Source organism: Aegilops tauschii, chromosome 5, assembly GCF_002575655.3.
Source record: "Aegilops tauschii subsp. strangulata cultivar AL8/78 chromosome 5, Aet v6.0, whole genome shotgun sequence".
Classification (NCBI taxonomy): domain Eukaryota; kingdom Viridiplantae; phylum Streptophyta; class Magnoliopsida; order Poales; family Poaceae; genus Aegilops; species Aegilops tauschii.
Window position 1 is genome coordinate 532,387,065 of NC_053039.3, and position 18,871 is coordinate 532,405,935.

At 45.9% G+C, this 18,871-nt stretch overlaps 1 protein-coding gene across 1 annotated transcript; it reads left to right on the forward strand.

Annotated features, from left to right (window-relative positions):
• Positions 1-6,753: 6,753 nt before the first annotated feature.
• LOC109779150 (3-oxoacyl-[acyl-carrier-protein] reductase 4-like) lies at positions 6,754-8,997 on the forward strand (the record flags this gene model as incomplete). Its single annotated transcript, XM_073499439.1, has 11 exons — positions 6,754-6,928; positions 7,041-7,186; positions 7,334-7,387; positions 7,535-7,615; positions 7,712-7,757; positions 7,877-7,971; positions 8,055-8,087; positions 8,200-8,334; positions 8,440-8,533; positions 8,775-8,857; positions 8,965-8,997. Coding segments are annotated over 11 exons (975 nt in total), but the record flags the coding sequence as incomplete, so codon positions are not given.
• Positions 8,998-18,871: the final 9,874 nt, after the last annotated feature.

Below are 18,871 nucleotides of genomic sequence, written 5' to 3' on the forward strand. Positions count from 1 at the left end.
TCTTCTTCCTTGCGGGATCTCAGGCAAGATGACCCTTCTTGCGACAAAACCTACAATGCGGTTATGCCTCTAAGTCGTGCCTCGACACGTGAGAGATATAGCCGCATCGTGGGCGTTACATTGTGCTGTTGCGCCCGCGTCGAAAGTTTAGTCCCACCTCGCTAGTTGAGAGGGGCGCGCAGTGGTTTATAAGCCCCACTGCCGCACCCCTCTCGAGCTCCTCTCCGTTGCTGGCTTACGGGCCTAATTGTCACTGCTATGCCTGATGGTCTTATTGGGCCTTCTGCGGGCCTGAATCCTCGCCCATCGATGGGTTTCTAGTCGTATTCACGCCATGGTGGCCTAGTAGGTGGCATATTTTTTATTTTTTGCCTGTCTTTTTGTTTTCTTTTTTGCTTTATTTATTTTGTTTTGTTTCTACTTACAACAAAAAACTTATTTATTTTATTTTATTTTGTTTCTTTATTTATTTTACTTTATGATAATTCTTTTTGCTATTAAAGTTTTTAACAAAAAAAGTTCTTTATGAAAATTCTTTTGCTTTTAATGATTTTGAACAAAAAATACTTCGATAATTTTAGTTGCATCAATTTTATATAATTTTAGTTTCAATAATACTAGAGGTTTCTTATAATGTTTTGAACAGAAAATACTTTGTTAATTTTAGTTTCATAAATTTTATTAAAGTTTATTTTATTTTGTTTCTACTTATATATTTTAATAAAGTTTATATTATTTTGTTTCTAATTACTTATTTATTTTATTTGTTATTTTTCATGCACCATTTTTCATGCATTTACTGATTATTTTGAGCTATAGGACCCTAAAATTGAAAAGCATTTCAAATGAACTCTGAAAAGGTTGAAAGTTGGCATGGTATCATCATTTCATCTACATAGCATGTGCAAGAAAGTTGAGAGGGTTACGGCAAAAACTGGATGCACTTCGTGTACAAAACGGACAATCTCTTTCAAAGTATCAGGATTTCATACGGAAACTCGTCTGTTACAAAGGGATTTCATTTTTTAAAACTTATTTGAACTCCTGACTTTTTGTGTGTTCAAAATGCACCATTCAAAGCCACATCATCATTTTTCAATCCTTTCTGACTTCATTTGTTATTTTTCATGCATTTACTAATTATTTTGAGCTATAAGACCCTAAAATTGAAAAGCATTTCAAATGAACCTGAAATTGAAAAACCCTACAAATGAACTATGAAAAGGTTGAAAGTTGGCATGGTATCATCATTTCACCCCACATAACATGTGCTAAAAAGTTGAGAGGGTCCCGGCAAAAGCTGGATGCACTTCGTGAACAAAATGGACAATCTCTTTCGAAGTATCAGGGTTTCGGAGGAAAACTCATCTGTTACAAAGGGATTTCATTTTCTTGAACTTATTTGAACTCCAGACTTTTTGTGTGTTCAAAATGCACCATTCAAAGCCACATCATCAATTTTCAACCCTTTCTGACTTCATTTGTTATTTTTCATGGAGTGACGGATTGTTTTGAGCTAAATGACCCTGAAATTGAAAAGCCCTACAAATGAGCTCTGAAAAGGTTGAAAGTTGGCATGGTATCATCATTTCACCCACATAGCATGTGCTAAAAAGTTGAGAGGGTTACGGCAAAAGCTGGATGCACTTCGTGAACAAAATGGACAATCTCTTTCGAAGTATCATGGTTTCGGACGAAAACTCATCTGTTACAAAGGGATTTCATTTTCTTGAACTTATTTGAACTCCAGACTTTTTGTGTGTTCAAAATGAACCATTCAAAGCAGAGACTGATTCTGAATGGTGCATATTCAACACACAAAAAGTCTGTAAAGATCGCCAACCCCAACATAAAAAATGAGCATAGATGCGCCTATAGAGAGAATTCAACCTAAATTCATAATAAATTTCTATGAATTTCGAAGAAATTTACTCTAAATTTAGGTCAATTCCCTGTATAAGGGCATCTATTTTCACTTTGAGAGGAGCTCAACAAGGCAGAGAGGGACGGGCTTATAAACCGGTGTGAGCGCCCTTCGGTTGACGAGGTGGGACTGAACTCTGACCGCAATGAGGACCAACCCTTTAGTCCCGGTTTGTGGTACAAACCGGGACTAATGGTCATGGGCCAGGGGCGAGGCGCATTGGTCTCGGTTCGTGCGTGGAACCGGGACCAATGGCCCACGTGGCCCGGCCGGCCCCCTGGGCTCACGAACCGGGACAATTGCCTCCTTTGGTCCCAGTTTGTGAGCGAACCGGGATTAATGGTATTACGAGGGCCGAACCAATGCCCTGTTTTCTACTAGTGTTCTCGTTCGCCGTGCCACTTTCGCATGTGGGAACGGCAGCTCACCCTCCCTCGCCTTGTTTCTATTGGCCCACCACAGCCACTAAAAAGTGAGGATGCGCAACCTCTTTTTTTCATGTAGCCCCCAGATATAATCTATCATTGCATGCACGCCCTCCAGCTTCTCCAGATCGCTTCTTTCCTTTTCCAGAGCTAGGTCCCACCACACTTCCTTCGCAAGCTTGCATTTGACGAAGAGATGCGCCCCATCCTCCTCTCCTCTGCTGCAGAAGAGGCACTTAGTGTCTTCAATGGGTATACCCCTCCGTGCAACCGTGGTACGTAGCGCAAGGGACTCGTGTTTAAGCCTCCAAGTGAACATTTGGATATTTCTGGGACAAGGTAACTTCCAAATTCTCTTCCAGGATTCATCCCTTATGCTACTCAAATTCCCAGGAACCATGGAGCTCGCACCAACACCTCCGTCCCTCCATGTCTTCTCCAGTTGTACATATAACTTATAGGCACTCTTGACAGAATGGGCCCCTTTGTTGTCATACTGCCACGCCATGAAATCTTGGGCACCATCTGTAAGTGGGATCCGGAGAATGTGTACCACATCATCATGCCAAAAAGTGTCTCTCACCAGCTGCTCATCCCAGGAGGCTGTATATGGATCAATGAGTTCGCTTACTCGCTGTAAGAGGCACTGCCCACGAGGCATGATCACAGTTCTAGACCAGGGCCGGGGGATCCAAGGGTCGGTCCATATGTTGACATTTGTGCCATCCCCGATCCTCCATATGTAACCCTCTCGGACTAGTTGGACGCCATGAAGCAAACTGCGCCAAGCATAAGAAATACCCGCAGAGGGTTGGGCCTCAAGGAGCCGGCCATCCGGGTAGTACCGGGCCTTCAAGATCTGTGCACACAACGAGTCTGGTTGTTGTATTAACCTCCAGGCCTGACGGGACAGCATGGCAACATTAAACGCGTGCATGTCCCGGAACCCGAGTCCTCCCTGTGCCTTTGGCAAGGTAAGCTTGTTCCATCCTATCCAGTGGGTCGTGTGCTCCTTGTCTTGCTGACTCCACCAATAATTTTCGATCAATGAACTTAGCTCCTCACAGAAGGTCTTGGTCAAGTAGAAACACGACATAGCAAAAGTGGGTATAGCCTGGGCCATCGACGTGACCAGCGTTTCCTTCCCAGTTTTCGCAATGAGCCTCTCCTTCCAACCATAGACCTTCCCCGAGATCGCGTTCTTGACAAACGCGAACGCCTTCTTCCTCGATTTCCCTACATGAACAGGCAGCCCAAGGTATTTTTCATTCCAGCTTTCACTATGGATCTGCAAAGCGCTCTTCACACCGTATCTTGCTTCAACACTAGTATTAGGACTGAACATAACCGCGGACTTCTCCAAGTTAATGCATTGTCCCAAGCAGCTTTCATAGAGATCCAAGATTTCCCTTAATGCCTCCGCCTCCTCCCTTTTCGCCTTAAGCAAAAGAACTGAGTTGTCTACGAACAAGAGGTGCGAGACCACCGGTGCAGCTAGGCAGATCTTGACTCCACCTATCCGCCCATTGGCTTCAGCATCATGAAGCAGGGCTGACAGCCCTTCCGCGCAGATGACAAAGAGGTGGAAGTTTTTGTTCTTGAGAAAACCAATAGGAAGTGAATCCAAATAAGAAGTGAAGCATGAAAGAGGCGAACGAGCTGCACGCGAGCCCGGCCCACTCCTGAGTCCTGTGGCCCAACTGCGACATACCGCAGCGCCCTTCCACTCCACACCACACCACTGCCTTCTCCAAGATGCTGGCGGCCGGCGCCGACACCATGCCGGAGGGGGCGACGGCATTGGAGATCCCCTCCGACCGCCCGGCGTTCTTAACCAGCCTGTCCTACGGCGGGGTCCCTCCGGCCGCTACGGCGGTCTTCCTCCCCCGGGAGACGCTCACGGTCACGGGATCCCCGGCCACAATCAGTGTGTACTTCAATTTCGTCCTCGACCCCGAGCTGGAGCACTACTGGCGGCGCCTTGCGTACGCCTACATCACCCCACTGGAGGCCCCGTGCCGCGCCGACCCGGGGCCCTTCATCCGCCGCGTCTTCCGCACCCTCGCCCTCGACCTGCCGCAGAACTTCGAGCTCCTCCCTCCCGAACACGGCGCCGACATGGCTGTGCTCTTCCGCACACCCGACTTCCGGGAGGCGGCCCTGCTGCGGCAGCCGTTCGTGCTCGACGGCGTCACCGTGAAGCTCCTGCGCGACGGGGAGACCCCCGACACCATCTGGGTGTCGAGTACTCGAGTGTTGACTGACTACCTTGTCCATGCCGCCCTGCGAGATTACCCCATTGAGCAGCGCACAGAGAAGGGGATCAGGTGGAACTGCTGCAGATTCGGGTACGTGCGCGAGATCGACCCGGCCTGCTTCGTGGCGCCCGACCTAGCCACTGTCCGCGTCGTCCTTGAGCTGGAGCACCCTCGAGAGATCCCCCACGAGCTCCGGATTGACTACAGTGACGATGATGGCCCCACCAGCGTCGTCCCCGTCGAGATCGTCAGGGTTTGGCATCACTCACACTCCGACGACGCCAATGGACAGTACCTGCCTCTCTTCCAGTCCCTGGTTGCGGCTGCTTGATGGATGCCAAGCTCTGACGTTAAACAGTATCAGCATTGGTCTTCCAGTAGTAGCTGCAACCTATCTATCCTTGGTTTTATGTAGGCCAGATTCTTAATTAGTTCTTCAAAGATACCGCTTTATTTTACCCTCTTTGGGCCTTAATGTGTGCTGGAGGCTACTCTAAGGCCTTGTACAATGGGAGGTGCTTAGAGGAGGTGCTTAGAGAAATAAACCAGGCTTTTCTTAAGCACCGGTGCTTATTTGTACAGGGTAGACGCTTAACTAAGCGTCTCTTCAGTAGAAATAGGCACCGGTGCTTCAGAAAAACTCGGTTTATTTTTCTAAGCACCTCCCATTGTACAAGGCCTAACTGTTGTGAAAAAACTGTCTAATTGACTGACTGCAGTAGCAACCAAATGCATATAGCTACTACATAGTACATAATTCTACCTTGTGAAAAGGTAGCAACTAGCAAGAGCGAACCCAGGAAAATTTCTGCAAACAGTATCGGCATTGGTCTGTGTGGAACTGTGTGGATATACATAAAAGTAAAGCTAGTTTGAAAATTTCATGGTGCAACCTTTGATTGGTCATTTAACTATTTTGATCAAATAAAACTTACCTTATATTATCTTTTTTTTTAGAGAAAACTCCTTTGAGAAATATCCCGAAACCAAACTGGCCCTAAGCAGGTTTAGACAGGATAATAACAAGATAGTTACCATTTCTTTATCTGCACAAGGTATTATTATTTATTCTCTCTAATTGTACAGTAAATCATTAAATCATAGTCTGATTGTGTGTTTTTCATGTGCCTGGATGTGGAACCTGAATTTCTCAACTGCATAAACTGAATTCCTCATTGCTAGTTGGGAGATAAAGTTGCATATAATGAAGCAAAACATGTTGTAAAGATTGTTCGGTTTATCGAGCAAATATGATTTCGGTCCTGCTTCATGGCCCGGTATTCTCCGTTTCGGAAGTATCTTACATTTCTTTTAGCTGTAAAGAAATGTAAGCTAACCTTCCAAAGGTGCATCCCATGCTTTGAGGTATTATATTCTTCTGCAATAATCATCTATCATGTTCTTTTTCTAACAAAACTTCTCTGAGAAATACCCCCAAACCAAACTGGCCGTAAGCAGGTCTAGGCAGAAAAATAACAAGATAGCTGCAATTTCTTTATCTGCACAAGGTATTGTTATTTATTCTCTCTAACTGTACAGTAAATCATAGTGTAACCCTGTGTTTTTCACGTGCCTGAATGTGGAACCTGGATTTCTGAATCGCATAAACTGAATTCAGCTTTGCTAGTTGGGAAATAAAGTTACATATGCAGCAATACATGTTGTAAAGTTGTCCAGTTTATCGAACAAATAAGATTTTGGCCCTGCTTCATAGCCTGGTATTCTCCATTTCGGAAGTATCTAACATTTCTTATAGCTGTAAGCAAATGTAAGTTAACCTTCCAAATGTGCATGCCCATGCTTTGAGTTCTTATCTTCTATTCTTCTGCAAAAATCATCTACCATGTTAGCATCAGAGCAAGATGCAGTTCTTTCTTTTTTTCACTATCCGGAATATCTATACCGTGTAAACATGCAGTTCATGTTTTCGCACAGTACACGGACTCAACTTCCCATGCGGTATGGGCTATCCGGTGCTATGTGCATGGCCATCACACCAACCTTGCCTGTATTTTGCTTTTGCCACAAGTTTGACTGCCCAATAACCAATTGATCCCAAGGTAGATACATTTTCAGCGATCATGCAAAGATAACCTCCGCTGAACATGGAGCCATCCCTCTTTCTGTTGCCACTCTGTGCTCCTAATTACTTCTGATTTCCGTAGACAGCACCATTTTATTTTTGCATGACCAGCAGTTAACAGAGCTTCACAACTCCTCTTCCATGGCATCAACCATGCCGTTCTCCGCTGGCCTTGTTTCCCTTGGGTTTCCGCCGCCGCAGCACCACAGCTGCAGGCTCCAGCGATATCAACGACCGTGCACTCTCATTTCATCAGGCAATTGATCAAATCATATCTGAGTGGTAGACTCTGTATCGGTCTCCTCCTTAATTAGGTGGCCTTTCTGATGGAAGGAATTGTCTTACTGTAGCTATAAGACATGGTCAGGTTAAAGCTATGGCTGGAGTGAGCATGGATGGCTTGGCACGGCCTCAAGCCCCGGTTGCAGTGGTCACCGGAGCATCGAGGGGGATTGGGCGAGCGATAGCTGTGGCTCTTGGCAAAGCAGGGTGCAAGGTAAATACTTATAAGTATCAGCAATCAAATGAAAAAAAGAGTGAAGTACTATTCCTTCAAAGAAGCATGGAAATTGTATAATTGTAAGGCTAGTTGAGCTGTGGTTTCACTGGAACTGTACTGAACATCATCTTTTGTTTGTTTAAGGTAGTTGTGAACTATGCCAAGTCAGGCATGGAAGCTGAAGAAGTGTGCAGAGAGGTGAGTAAAATCGCTCCTCCTAGCCTTCTAGCCTACCCAATGTATGATACAGTTGCTCGCATACAAGTGCATTTTACCTCACAGAATACTCTTCATGCCATGCTTGTCTTCCTTGTGCCACACAAACACATATCATGATCCATTCAGATCATGGAGTCCGGTGGCACTGCCATCTCCTTTTCAGCCGATGTCTCCATTGAAGCCGAGGTTGAAACCATGATGAGAGCGGTGAGTTGACATCAGTTCATTATTCTAGGCAAAACAATAACAAATAATTCTCCGAGTGAGTGCATACTTTATACATGATGTTGGATGTTGGCTCAGGCAATTGATACTTGGGGAACGCTGGACGTCCTGGTGAACAATGCAGGTTCTCCCTTGTTTTCATCTCTCTTCCTGCCTCCCCCTGCACAGCTGACTACGTAAGTTGGCATTTGTATCGCCTTGACAGTGGGTTTTGATGTCTTGGGGGCCATTCTTGGTGGGCAGGGATCACGCGAGATGCTCTGCTAATGCGGATGAAGAAGGCGCAGTGGCAGGAAGTAGTGGACGTAAACCTTACCGGTGTTTACCTCTGTGCCCAGGTGAGACGTGCTGTTCACTTGGCCTCCGTAATCGGTATCAAATATGCTTTGTGCTTGCCTATTATTTAAAAATCTTGTTTCAGGCTGCGGCGGCAGTGATGATGAAGAGGAAGAAGGTACGGAGTATTAGTTAACTATGTGCCGTTTCTATTCTTAGAAGCGTCTCTGTTATATGATGAGAGACAATAATTTTTGGGTACAGTTTTTTCACTGGTTAATTGCCCACAGGGAAGAATCATCAACATCGCCTCAGTTGCCGGGATGATCGGCAACATTGGCCAGGCCAACTACTGCGCCGCAAAGGCCGGGGTGATTGGATTGACCAAGGCCATGGCCCGGGAATACGGTGGCAGAAACATAAATGCAAGTAGCAGCCAATGCAGCCTAGAATAAGCACATCTTCATTAAAGTGCTGCTCCTTGTTTGAACATTAAGCTTGTCTGACATTTTGCCTGGTTGGTTTTGCAGGTGAATGCAGTTTCCCCGGGCTGGGTCGCGTCTGACATGACTGCAAAACTAGGCGACGACATCGAGCGGAAGGCGCTCGAGACAATACCATTAGGTAAGTAGTAGTTGTAGTAATCATCTGCATTGGCTAAATTCCATATGAATCATAACAGAAGATGGAATATAGAGTTTCCGGTTATAAGCATCCGCCCATAACTCTTGCAATGACACACCGCTTGGCATGAGCGGGCTCGCTATCTCCAAAAAAGAAAAGAAAATCTTGCAATGGCACCAAAGATGAAACATGGAGTTTTCGCTTTGGTTTTATTGCCTTTTCTTGCTGATGGAAACTTCAGGACGATTCGGCAAGCCAGAGGAGATCGCTGGACTGGTGGAGTTCTTGGCTGTTCATCCGGCTGCAAGCTACATGACCGGGCAGGCAAGTAGAAATGGTTTTCAGATATGTCCTTCATATGGACCAGATGTATTACATAGTTATTTGTTAGTGTACTTGAAGACTTGACTTGTTTAATTCTGCAAGTGCAGGTGCTCCCAGTTGATGGTGGCCTGTCCATTTGAGTGCTACTGCAACCGAACCGAAGCGAGCTGTGGAAACGTAAATTTTCCTATGAGAAACAAGGTTGTGTCACACACAATTAAGCTCAACATAGCTCCATTCCTTTGCGTCAGGCTTGTAACGTACGGAGTGGCTACTCTTGTGTTCTTTACAGGGAGGTTGGAGAAAGTTGTAGCCTGTATGGACATTCAGTAGTATGTATTGGCCATAGCATATACTCGATCATTTGGTTCAACCGAAAGTGCCACAAAAGAACCAAAGTTAACGAATGCATATCCAAGATATATTGTACAAGTCCGCCAAATGTTATGTTTTGGCTGTCCTTTGTCTTTGACGTTTTTATTTTGCATCAAAGAGTATTTGAATTAGCATGTTAGGCATTTTATGCTGTCCGTAGAGTGCCTCTACTGAAGAAGTGAACTTGAGAATCGAGGCGTCAAAAGTATCCATTTCAATGGCCTGATTATGGGAACAGATCGTACGAGTGATTCAAAATTGCATTCAAAATTCAGAGCTGAAAAGTGCCAACAGGCAATATCTATCTTTGAACATGACGCAGAAAGTACCTTATATAAAAGTCACAGCTAATAGAGATCAAACACCCCTCCGTGCTCCCCTCTCGCCGAACTCCCGGCCATGTTTAGAACTCGAGAAGATTTTGCAAAATTTTGAGCACTCATTTGGTTTAACTGAAACTGAATCAGTCAGACATATGAGGTAACACTACAGCGCCAGGAAACAAGAAAATTTTACATTCAGGTAGATAGATGTAAATAAACTTACTAGTGAATCAGCCTATTACTAGCCTGTAGGATTACTAGCACATGATATTATTTGCAACACCTCAGGTATTCTGCGTAAAAATATAGCAGGGCTGCACTTTATGGATATCAGGTATTCAGGTGGTGTTATATCTCCAAACTTGAGATATATAGCGTCGGAACCCACGAACTAAATACTATTGGTATCGAAGGAGGGGAAATGTATTGCAGAAATCAGATTAAAGTCACTGAATAATACTTGGAGAAGAAGATGATAACCCAATCCACCAAGTAGTCTACTTCATGGCGATCGATCTGATCTGAGCTACCAAGCAGTTCGTGGCGATCGATCTGATCTACCAAGTAGTCTATGGCGGAAGTAGGAGGAACTGAAATTACACACAGGGGACAGAGTTAACTGATCCCCGCAAAAAAAAAAAGAGTTAACTGAAGCTTACATCAGTTAAACTTCAGTTAACTGTGTGTTTTCAAAAAAATAACAGTCAACTGTAGCCGTTGTTGGACACTGAACAGGGGAGCCCTTAGTCTTTGAGGGGCGTTGATCTTTGAACTGGTAGCTGTCGAATTCTTCAGAGAAGGTGTCAAATTCTTCAGGTGTGTTCAGAGGCAGGAAGTTCAGAGAACTAGTTTACAGAAACAAGAAAATTTGAGCACTCATTCGATTTAACTGAAACTAAACCAGTCAAACATACGGGTAAAACTGAAGCATCAGGAAACCAGAGCCTATCTCCACGCCAAATCACTTACTGACAACAAAGGAAACAGCCGCAAGCATATGCAGCACTGAATCTGTTATATGTAGTACTGGCCATAGCATGTTAGTACTAGAAATTACAACGATCATCACTTGCAAGCATAAAACGAAGCTCTGACTAGTCATTTGATTAAACTGAAAGTTAATCAGTCAAACAATTGAGGCAAAACCAAAAGTTAACGATTAACACTGACATCAACAGCAAGTATGAAGTAGCAAACAAAACAGAGCAAAGCATAAAAGGCTCAGCACTTGGACATTCAGCGTAACCAGAATCAGACCAGGAGCCGCCGAGCCCTGGCGGTGGCGGTGGCGATGGCCGAGGAGCCACGTTGCCGGTCGGAGCCGTCCAGGGTCGGACTACCAAAAGCTACTTACAGTCAACTGTAGCTATTGTCGGGCACTGAACAGTAGAGCCCTTGGTCTTCGAGAGCCGTTCATCTTTCATAACTGGAGCGCATCTCAGCCGTCCGTCTCCCTGGCAACGTTGCGGTTCGCGTCTTGACAGTAGCTATCGAATTCTTCAGGTATGTATGTTCAGAGACAGGAAGTTCAGATAACTAAAAAATTTGAGCACTCATTCGCTTTAACTGAAGAGTCATAGTGTGCAAGATAAAAAAGGAAACAACCTCAAGCATTTGGTTAAACTGAAAGTGGAGCAGTCAAAAACTTGAGGCAAAACTGAAGAGTCGGAAAAGAACCAAAGATTAACGGATCAAACTGCACACTGAATCACAGACAAGGAAACAAGTACTCCTACATAGTTTCAAGGATCTACTCCTACTCAAGTATGTATGCATGCATTGCCACATTTAATTTGGCCACATCACAGGAATCATTCTGTTGTGTTCTGTCAAAACAGAGCAAAGCAGAACAGGCTCAGGAATTAAGCTGTCTGCTCCCATAGTTCAGAAGACATTCTCCACTCACAGCGGTGAGGTGAGATGAGCTAGCTCTGCCCTGCCGGCGGCGGTGGTGGGCCGGGGTTGGGCAGAACATGCACGCCTTGTCGCCGGACAAGCGGCAAGCCTCGCACCTCGAATAGGCGGCACGCTGTGAACCCGCCGGAGGAGAAGGTTCGGTCGCCGCCAGCAGTTCCACCACCGGATCCCGGAACTGCTGCTGGCCCTGAGGCGCACCGGCGTTGCTGGGAATGGGAATGCCCTGAGCCTGAGGCGCACTGGCGTTGCCGGGCTGCCGCCTTGCCAGTAATCTGCGCCGGCTGGCGTCTCTCAGGCTAGTTACTAAGAAACCAAAGAAAAACAAGAAATCCAACTCCGGCGTGAGTGAAGAACCAAGAACCAGAGAGAAAGAATTTGCGATTTTCTTGGGTTGGGAAGGAAAGGAACACACCTGTAACAGGATTGCCCCCGCGCCCGTGACCGAGAGCTGGAAGAGACGGAGGTCGGGTCGCATAGGCTGCCGGCGCGTGGCTCGTGGAAGACTCCCCGGTGTAGGCTACAAAAGAATTACACAGTGGAGGGAATAGAATTAGAAACCAAGAAATCAATATCAAGGAACCAAGGCATCTGAAAGATGTTACAATTAATCCCAGAAGCGGGCATCAACCTCGAAAGAGACCAAGAAATCGAACTCCGACGTTAACTAACCAAGAAACCGCACGGACCAGAGACAAAGAACTTGAGAGGGAACCCACCTGGATTGCCCAGCGGCGGAGCGAATCCCCCGTGCCAGGCGTCGGGGGGCCCTGCAGCGGTGACAGTCGCCGAAGACACCCGTGCTGCAGTGTCGCCGGCTCCGGCTGTAGGCGCCGCACGCGGACTGCCTGTACGATCGAAAGAAACCAAGAAATCGAACTCCGACGTCAATGACGAACCAAGAAACCACACGGACCATAGAGAAAGAATTTTGCGCTTTTCTTGGGAGGGAACGCACCTTGATTGCGCAGTGGCTGCTCGAGCATCGTCATCGGTGCCGACTGAGAGAATCCCCCGTGCCCCGACCCGCCGCCGCGGCCGCCTCTAAGGAACTGGATAGGGGCGCCGGCGGGGCCTGGAAGCGGCTGCAAACTGCCGGCTGCAGTAGCCGTCGGTTCTGCAGGCGCCTGTGATGTGTCGTCGACGGCTGTAGTCTCCGTCCCCGCCCCGGGGATGTCGTCGTCGGTGGCCTTCCGCTTGTCCCCCATCTCGCCTCGGTCGAACAGCTTCGCAAGAACGCCCAGATGAAGGAGATTCAGAGGTCGCAAGAACTCGGGCGCGCGTGGAGGGAAGGAGGCTACAAGAAAGGATGGGAGAGGGGAGGATGGCGAGGCGAGGTGAGGGAGGCTATATAGACGACGACACAGCGTCTCTCGTCTCCCGCTGCAACCGATTTCGACAGGCAAAGGAGATTCAGAGCTCTCGGTTGATTTGGAAGACAGGAAGAGCCTAAAAATTGGGCCTCGTGCACCACGGATGGCCCAACCAACGGCCCAAATCATTAACCGGCCCAGTTTTATCCTCTCTTTTTTCCTGAGAAACTATTCCAGTTTTTTTTTTTTAGTTTCAAAAAACTATTCCAGTTTTTTACCAAGTTCCAGTGTTAAAAATGTAAAAAAAATGGCACTACACTTTTTATCTATTTGTCATTATGAAGTCCTGCCCTAGTAACATTGCCCCCAAGTATAGTGTGTTACCGATCTGATGTATGTACTCCCTCCGTATATAAGATTCGTCTGGAGTCAAACTTCGTAAAATTTGACCATATTTATATGAAAAAATAGCAACATCTGCATAAAGTTATAATACAATATAAAAATTAAATTCATGATGCATGTAATGATATTGATTTCGTATTGTGAATGTTGATATTTTTTATCGATAATGTTGGTCAAACTTTATGAAGTTAGACTTTAGACAAATCTCATATGCGGGAGGTAAAAAAGACTAGAGGGAATATTGCCACATTAGTTCACATCAGTATATCACAAGAATTGACTAGAAATAGTCTTTCACCCACTTTATACATAAATAAATTGTTCGAAAAATCTTCCGATTCAGCGATTTATCGTCCGACTTATCGCTACTCTTGGGGTGACCGATAAGATCACTGTTAAAAAATATCTTTCGATTCAGCGATTTATCGCTATGCTTGGGGTGACCGATTAGTAAGATTATGTCTTATCTTCACCGTTTATCGTTTGGGCCGATTTATCGCTATGACAAGATATTTATCGGGAATCTACCGATAAATCGGGCCTATTTATAGCACTATGTTTGCAAAAAACTATGTTTATTTGCGTTTTGTGGTCCTTGTTATGCAATATGTACAGTTGTCCTATTTTGTTTGTCATCATACGAGGATTCAAAGGCTAGGAATCAAGGTAACACTTCTGTCCAATAGTGTTTTAGTGTTGAATATAACATATTTTAGTGTTGGGAACCTAGGATTTGCAAAAAAAAATGACCGATTAATAGTCGACGATAAAATTGATTAATCGGCCGATTTCCGATTAGTCTCTAACGCCAGCTCGCCGAGACACGAACGATAAGCGATATCCTCAACATGAAATAAAATTACACAATACGAGGAGCGAGGAACAAAATCCTGGACTAGTGAATAACATACAATGTACTAAGGAGAACAATGAACAAAGGCTACGAGCGAACAAGCACATCAAAGATACAAAGAGAAGTGTCGCTTGATACTGTTGAATCCCTTGTCTACCGAAACACAAGTTGATCTAGGCAGAGGGAACAAAAAACCCTGGGAGCGAAGGGCAGACTCAAGACGAAGGCGTCATCATCAACTTTGAAAGGAGGGGACCTCACCGTTTCACCAACCAGCCGTTGTTGAAGGGGGCCTCTTGCCCCCCGCTACTTGTGAGCTGCCTTGTGATTTCCTCGAAGAGGAGAGGATGATGCAGTACAGTAGAGATAAGTATTTCCCTCAGTTAAGAACTAAGGTTATCAATCCAGAAGAACCACACAAGACCTCGTGAACAACACCTACACACAAAAGAATAAATACTTGCACCCAACGCGATCAAGGGGTTGTCAATCCCCTCGGTGGTTAATTGCAAGGATCAAGTCTGATAATGGTACATAGATAAAACACACAAAAAAAGGATAAATAAATTGTAGCAAGGTATTTTTAGTTTTTAATATATGATAAAGATAGATCCGGGGGGCATAGTTTTCACTAGAGGCTTCTCTCTCGAACAAAAAGCATGTGATGGATAAACAAATTACTGTTGGTCAATTGATAAAAAAAAACTCATAGTTATGACGATATCCAAGGCAATGATCATGTATATAGGCATCACGTTCGAGACAAGTAGACCGACTCATGCCTGCATCTACTACTATTACTCCACACATCGTCCGTTATCCAGTATGCATGTAGAGTATTAAGTTCATAAAGAACGAAGTAACGCCTTAAGCAAGATGACATGATGAAGACAAAGTAAACTCAAGCACCTCCCCATTGCAAGATAAATCGATCTAGTTGGCCAAACCAAACAGATAGATCAGAGAGAAATACAAAGCTATAACAATCATGCATAAAAGAGTTCAGAGAAAACTCAAATAATATTCATGGATAATCTGATCATAAACCCATAATTCATCAGATCCCAACAAACATACCGCAAAAGAAGATTACATCGAATAGATCTCTAAGAACATCGAGGAAAACATTGTATTGAAGATCAAAGAGAGGGAAGAAGTCATCTAGCTACTAGCTATGGACCCGTAGGTCTGTAGTAAACTATACTCACACATCATCGGAAAGGGCAGCAAGGTTGTAGAGGCCCTCCGTGATCGACTTCCCCTCCGGCAGAGGACCAGAAAAGGCCTCCAGATGGGATCTCCGAAGAACCGAAACTTGCAGCGACGGAAAAAGTATTTTGGGTGGCCCTTTATTGGTCTCCCGATTTTAGAGAATTTATAGAGGTGGAATTAGGTCAGACAGAGCCACGAGGGGCCGACAAGGTACTTGGGTGCGTCCAAGTGCCTTGTCGCCTCCTCGGTTGCCTTCTGGTCTCCTCCCAAAACTTCTAGGGTCTCTCTTGTCCAAAAAAAATCGTCAAAAATTTCCGGGCATTTGGACTTCGTTTGGTACTGATTTTCTGGAAAACCAAAAATAGGCAAAAAAAAACAGCAACTCGCACTTGGCACTAGGTTAATAGGTTAGCCCCAAAAATGATATATAATTGCATATAAGACATCCAAGATTGATACTATAATAGCCTGGAACAATAAAAAATTATATATACGTTGGAGACGTATCAAGCATCCCCAAGCTTAATTCATGCTCATCCTCGAATAAGTAAATGATAAAAATAGAATTTTTTATTTGGAATGCTACCTAACATGTCCATCATGTAATCTTTTTTTATTGCATGAATATTTAGAACTGAATGATTCAAAGCAATAGTCTATAATTTGACATAAAGACATCAAAACTCAGGCATACCAATAACAATCATGCCTTTCAAAATATCAATGCTAAAGAACGCTATCCCTACAAAATCATATAGCGTTGTCATGCTCCATCTTCTTAACACAAAGTATTTATCATGCACAACCACGGTGACAGGCCGAGCAATTGGTTCATACTTTTTAACGCGCTTCATCTTTTTCAACCCCGACGCAATACATGAGCGCAAGCCATTGATATAGCACTATGGGAGAGGTGCGGGGAGGGGAATCCCTAGGAACCAATCGATCGATCAATCCAACAAAGCGGGCGGCGGCGGCGGACCCAAATTCCCCACCGCGTGAGCAGGAAGAAGTGGGAAGGAAAGGGGGAGGGGGAGGATGGGTGACAGAGCTGACCTTCTGGTCCTCGCATATGGTGGCGAGGGTGTGGATGAGGCTGGGGTTGGGGTTGCCCTCCTGATCGACGACGCGCGAGATCAGGGCCTCCACGCGGTCGAGCAACGCGTCCTCCTCGTCCTCCGCTGCCTCCTGCTCCGTGTCGGTCGACTCCGTCTCCTCCTCCTCCTCGTCCCCCTCCTCTGGCTCGGCGGTGACGACGGCGGGGCCGGCCGTCGGCTGCCCGGGCTCCATCGGCGCGGGTTTGAACACCGGCCAGGGTACCGGGGGTGGGCGGGCTAGTGTTAGGGTTGCGTGGGGGCAGCGGCGACTGGGGGTGGCTAATGGTGGCGGGCGAGGAGGAGGAAGAGAAGTGGGAAGGGAAAGGCGAGGTGGCGTTGCGGCGCGGTGAAGGAAATATGCCCTAGAGGCAATAATAAAGTTGTTATTTATATTTCCTTATATCATGATAAATGTTTATTATTCATGCTAGAATTGTATTAACCGGAAACTTAGTACATGTGTGAATACATAGACAAAACAGAGGGTCCCTAGTATGCCTCTACTTGACTAGCTCGTTAATCAAAGATGGCTAAGTTTCCTGACCATAGACATGTGTTGTCATTTGATGAGCGGGATCACATCATTAGAGAATGATGTGATGGATAAGACCCATCCGTTAGCTTAGCATAATGATCGTTAAGTTTTATTGTTGTTGCTTTCTTCATGACTTATACATATTCCTCTGACTATGAGATTATTCAACTCCCGAATACCGGAGGAACACCTTGTGTGCTATCAAACGTCACAATGTAACTGAGTGATTATAAAGATGCTCTACAGGTGTCTCCGAAGGTGTTTGTTCGGTTGGCATAGATTAAGATTAGGATTTGTCACTCCGAGTATCGGAGAGGTATCTCTGGGCCCTCTCGGCAATGCACATCACTATAAGCCTTGCAGGTAATGTGACTAATGAGTTAGTTACGGGATAATGCATTACAAAACGAGTAAAGAGACTTGCCAGTAATGAGATTTAACTAGGTATGATGATACCGACGATCGAATCTTGGGCAAAGTAACATACCGATGACAAAAGGAATAACGTATGTTGTTATTGCGGTTTGACCGATAAAGATCTTCGTAGAATATATAGGAACCAATATGAGCATCCAGGTTCCGCTATTGGTTATTGACCTGAGATGTGTCTCGTTCATGTCTACATAGTTCTCGAACCAGTAGGGTCCGCACGCTTAACATTCGATGACGATTTGTATTATGAGTTATGTGTTTTGGTGACCGAATTTTGTTTGGAGTCCCGGATGAGATCAGGGACATGACGAGGAGTCTCAAAATGGTCGAGAGGTAAAGATTCATATATTGGAAGGTAGTATTCGGACATCGGAATGGTTTCGAGTGGTTCGGGTATTTTACCGGAGTACCGAGGGGTTACCGGAACCCTCCGGGGAATTATTGGGCCTACATGGGCCTTAGTGGAGAGAGAGGGGAGGCCGCAAGGGGTGGCCGCGCCCCCCAATGGGGTCCGAAATTAGACTAGGGGAGGGGGCGGCGCCCCCCTTTCCCTCTCCCTCTCCTTCCTTTTCCCCTCCGGTAAGAAAGGAAAAGGGGGGGCGAATCCTACTAGGAGTGGAGTCCTAGTAGGACTCCCCCCATGGCGCGCCCCTCCTGGCCGGCCGCCTCCTCCTCCCCTCCTTTATATACGGTGGCAGGGGCACCCCATAGCAGATCAATTGTTCTCTTAGCCGTGTGCGGTGCCCCCCTCCACAGTTTACTCCTCCGGTCATGGCGTCGTAGTGCTTAGGCGAAGCCCTGCGTGGATCACATCACCATCACCGTCACCACGCCATCATGCTGACGGAACTCTCCCTCGACCCTCTGCTGGATCAAGAGTTCGAGGGACGTCATCGAGCTGAACGTGTGCTGAACTCGGAGGTGTCGTACGTTCGGTACTAGATTGGTTGGATCGTGAAGACGTTCGACTACATCAACCGTGTGATCGTAGGAATTTTTTTGAAAATGCATGCTCGTTTCCCAACACGTGGCGCGGTGGTTGGAGAGGCGGAAACGGAACTTTCTAGCGAAGTTTTCTCTTCTCTTCCCGCTCGCGGGCCCTGGGCTGCGTGGGCCGGGTGTGCGCAGGCCCAAAGTCCAAGATGTTTCCACCCAAGAGCAACTAAGCGAGGGGTACCCCTTTGCAGTCAGGCGGCCACTATAGGATCACTAGCACATGATATTATTCGCAACACTTTAGGTATTCTGCATGAAAATATAACAGGGCTGCGCTTTATTTTTCTTTGACCGGAACGGTAGGAGCTCTGCCTTTTCATTATATTAGAGGGAAAGGCTGTACAAGACTGCCGGAGCAGAAGCCGGAAATGATTACAGCAAGGAAGAAAAAGGGAAAAAAGGCTGAAGCCAAAGGCATCCAGCCATGACACCCTCAGGCTACTGCTCCCCTGCCTCCTTAAGGAGGCTGATCGCATCTCTTGCAAGAAGCAGCAAAGTAGAATTAGAGCTCGACGAGGCCTTGAAAACTCTGTTGTTTCTCTCAATCCAGAGGTGCCAT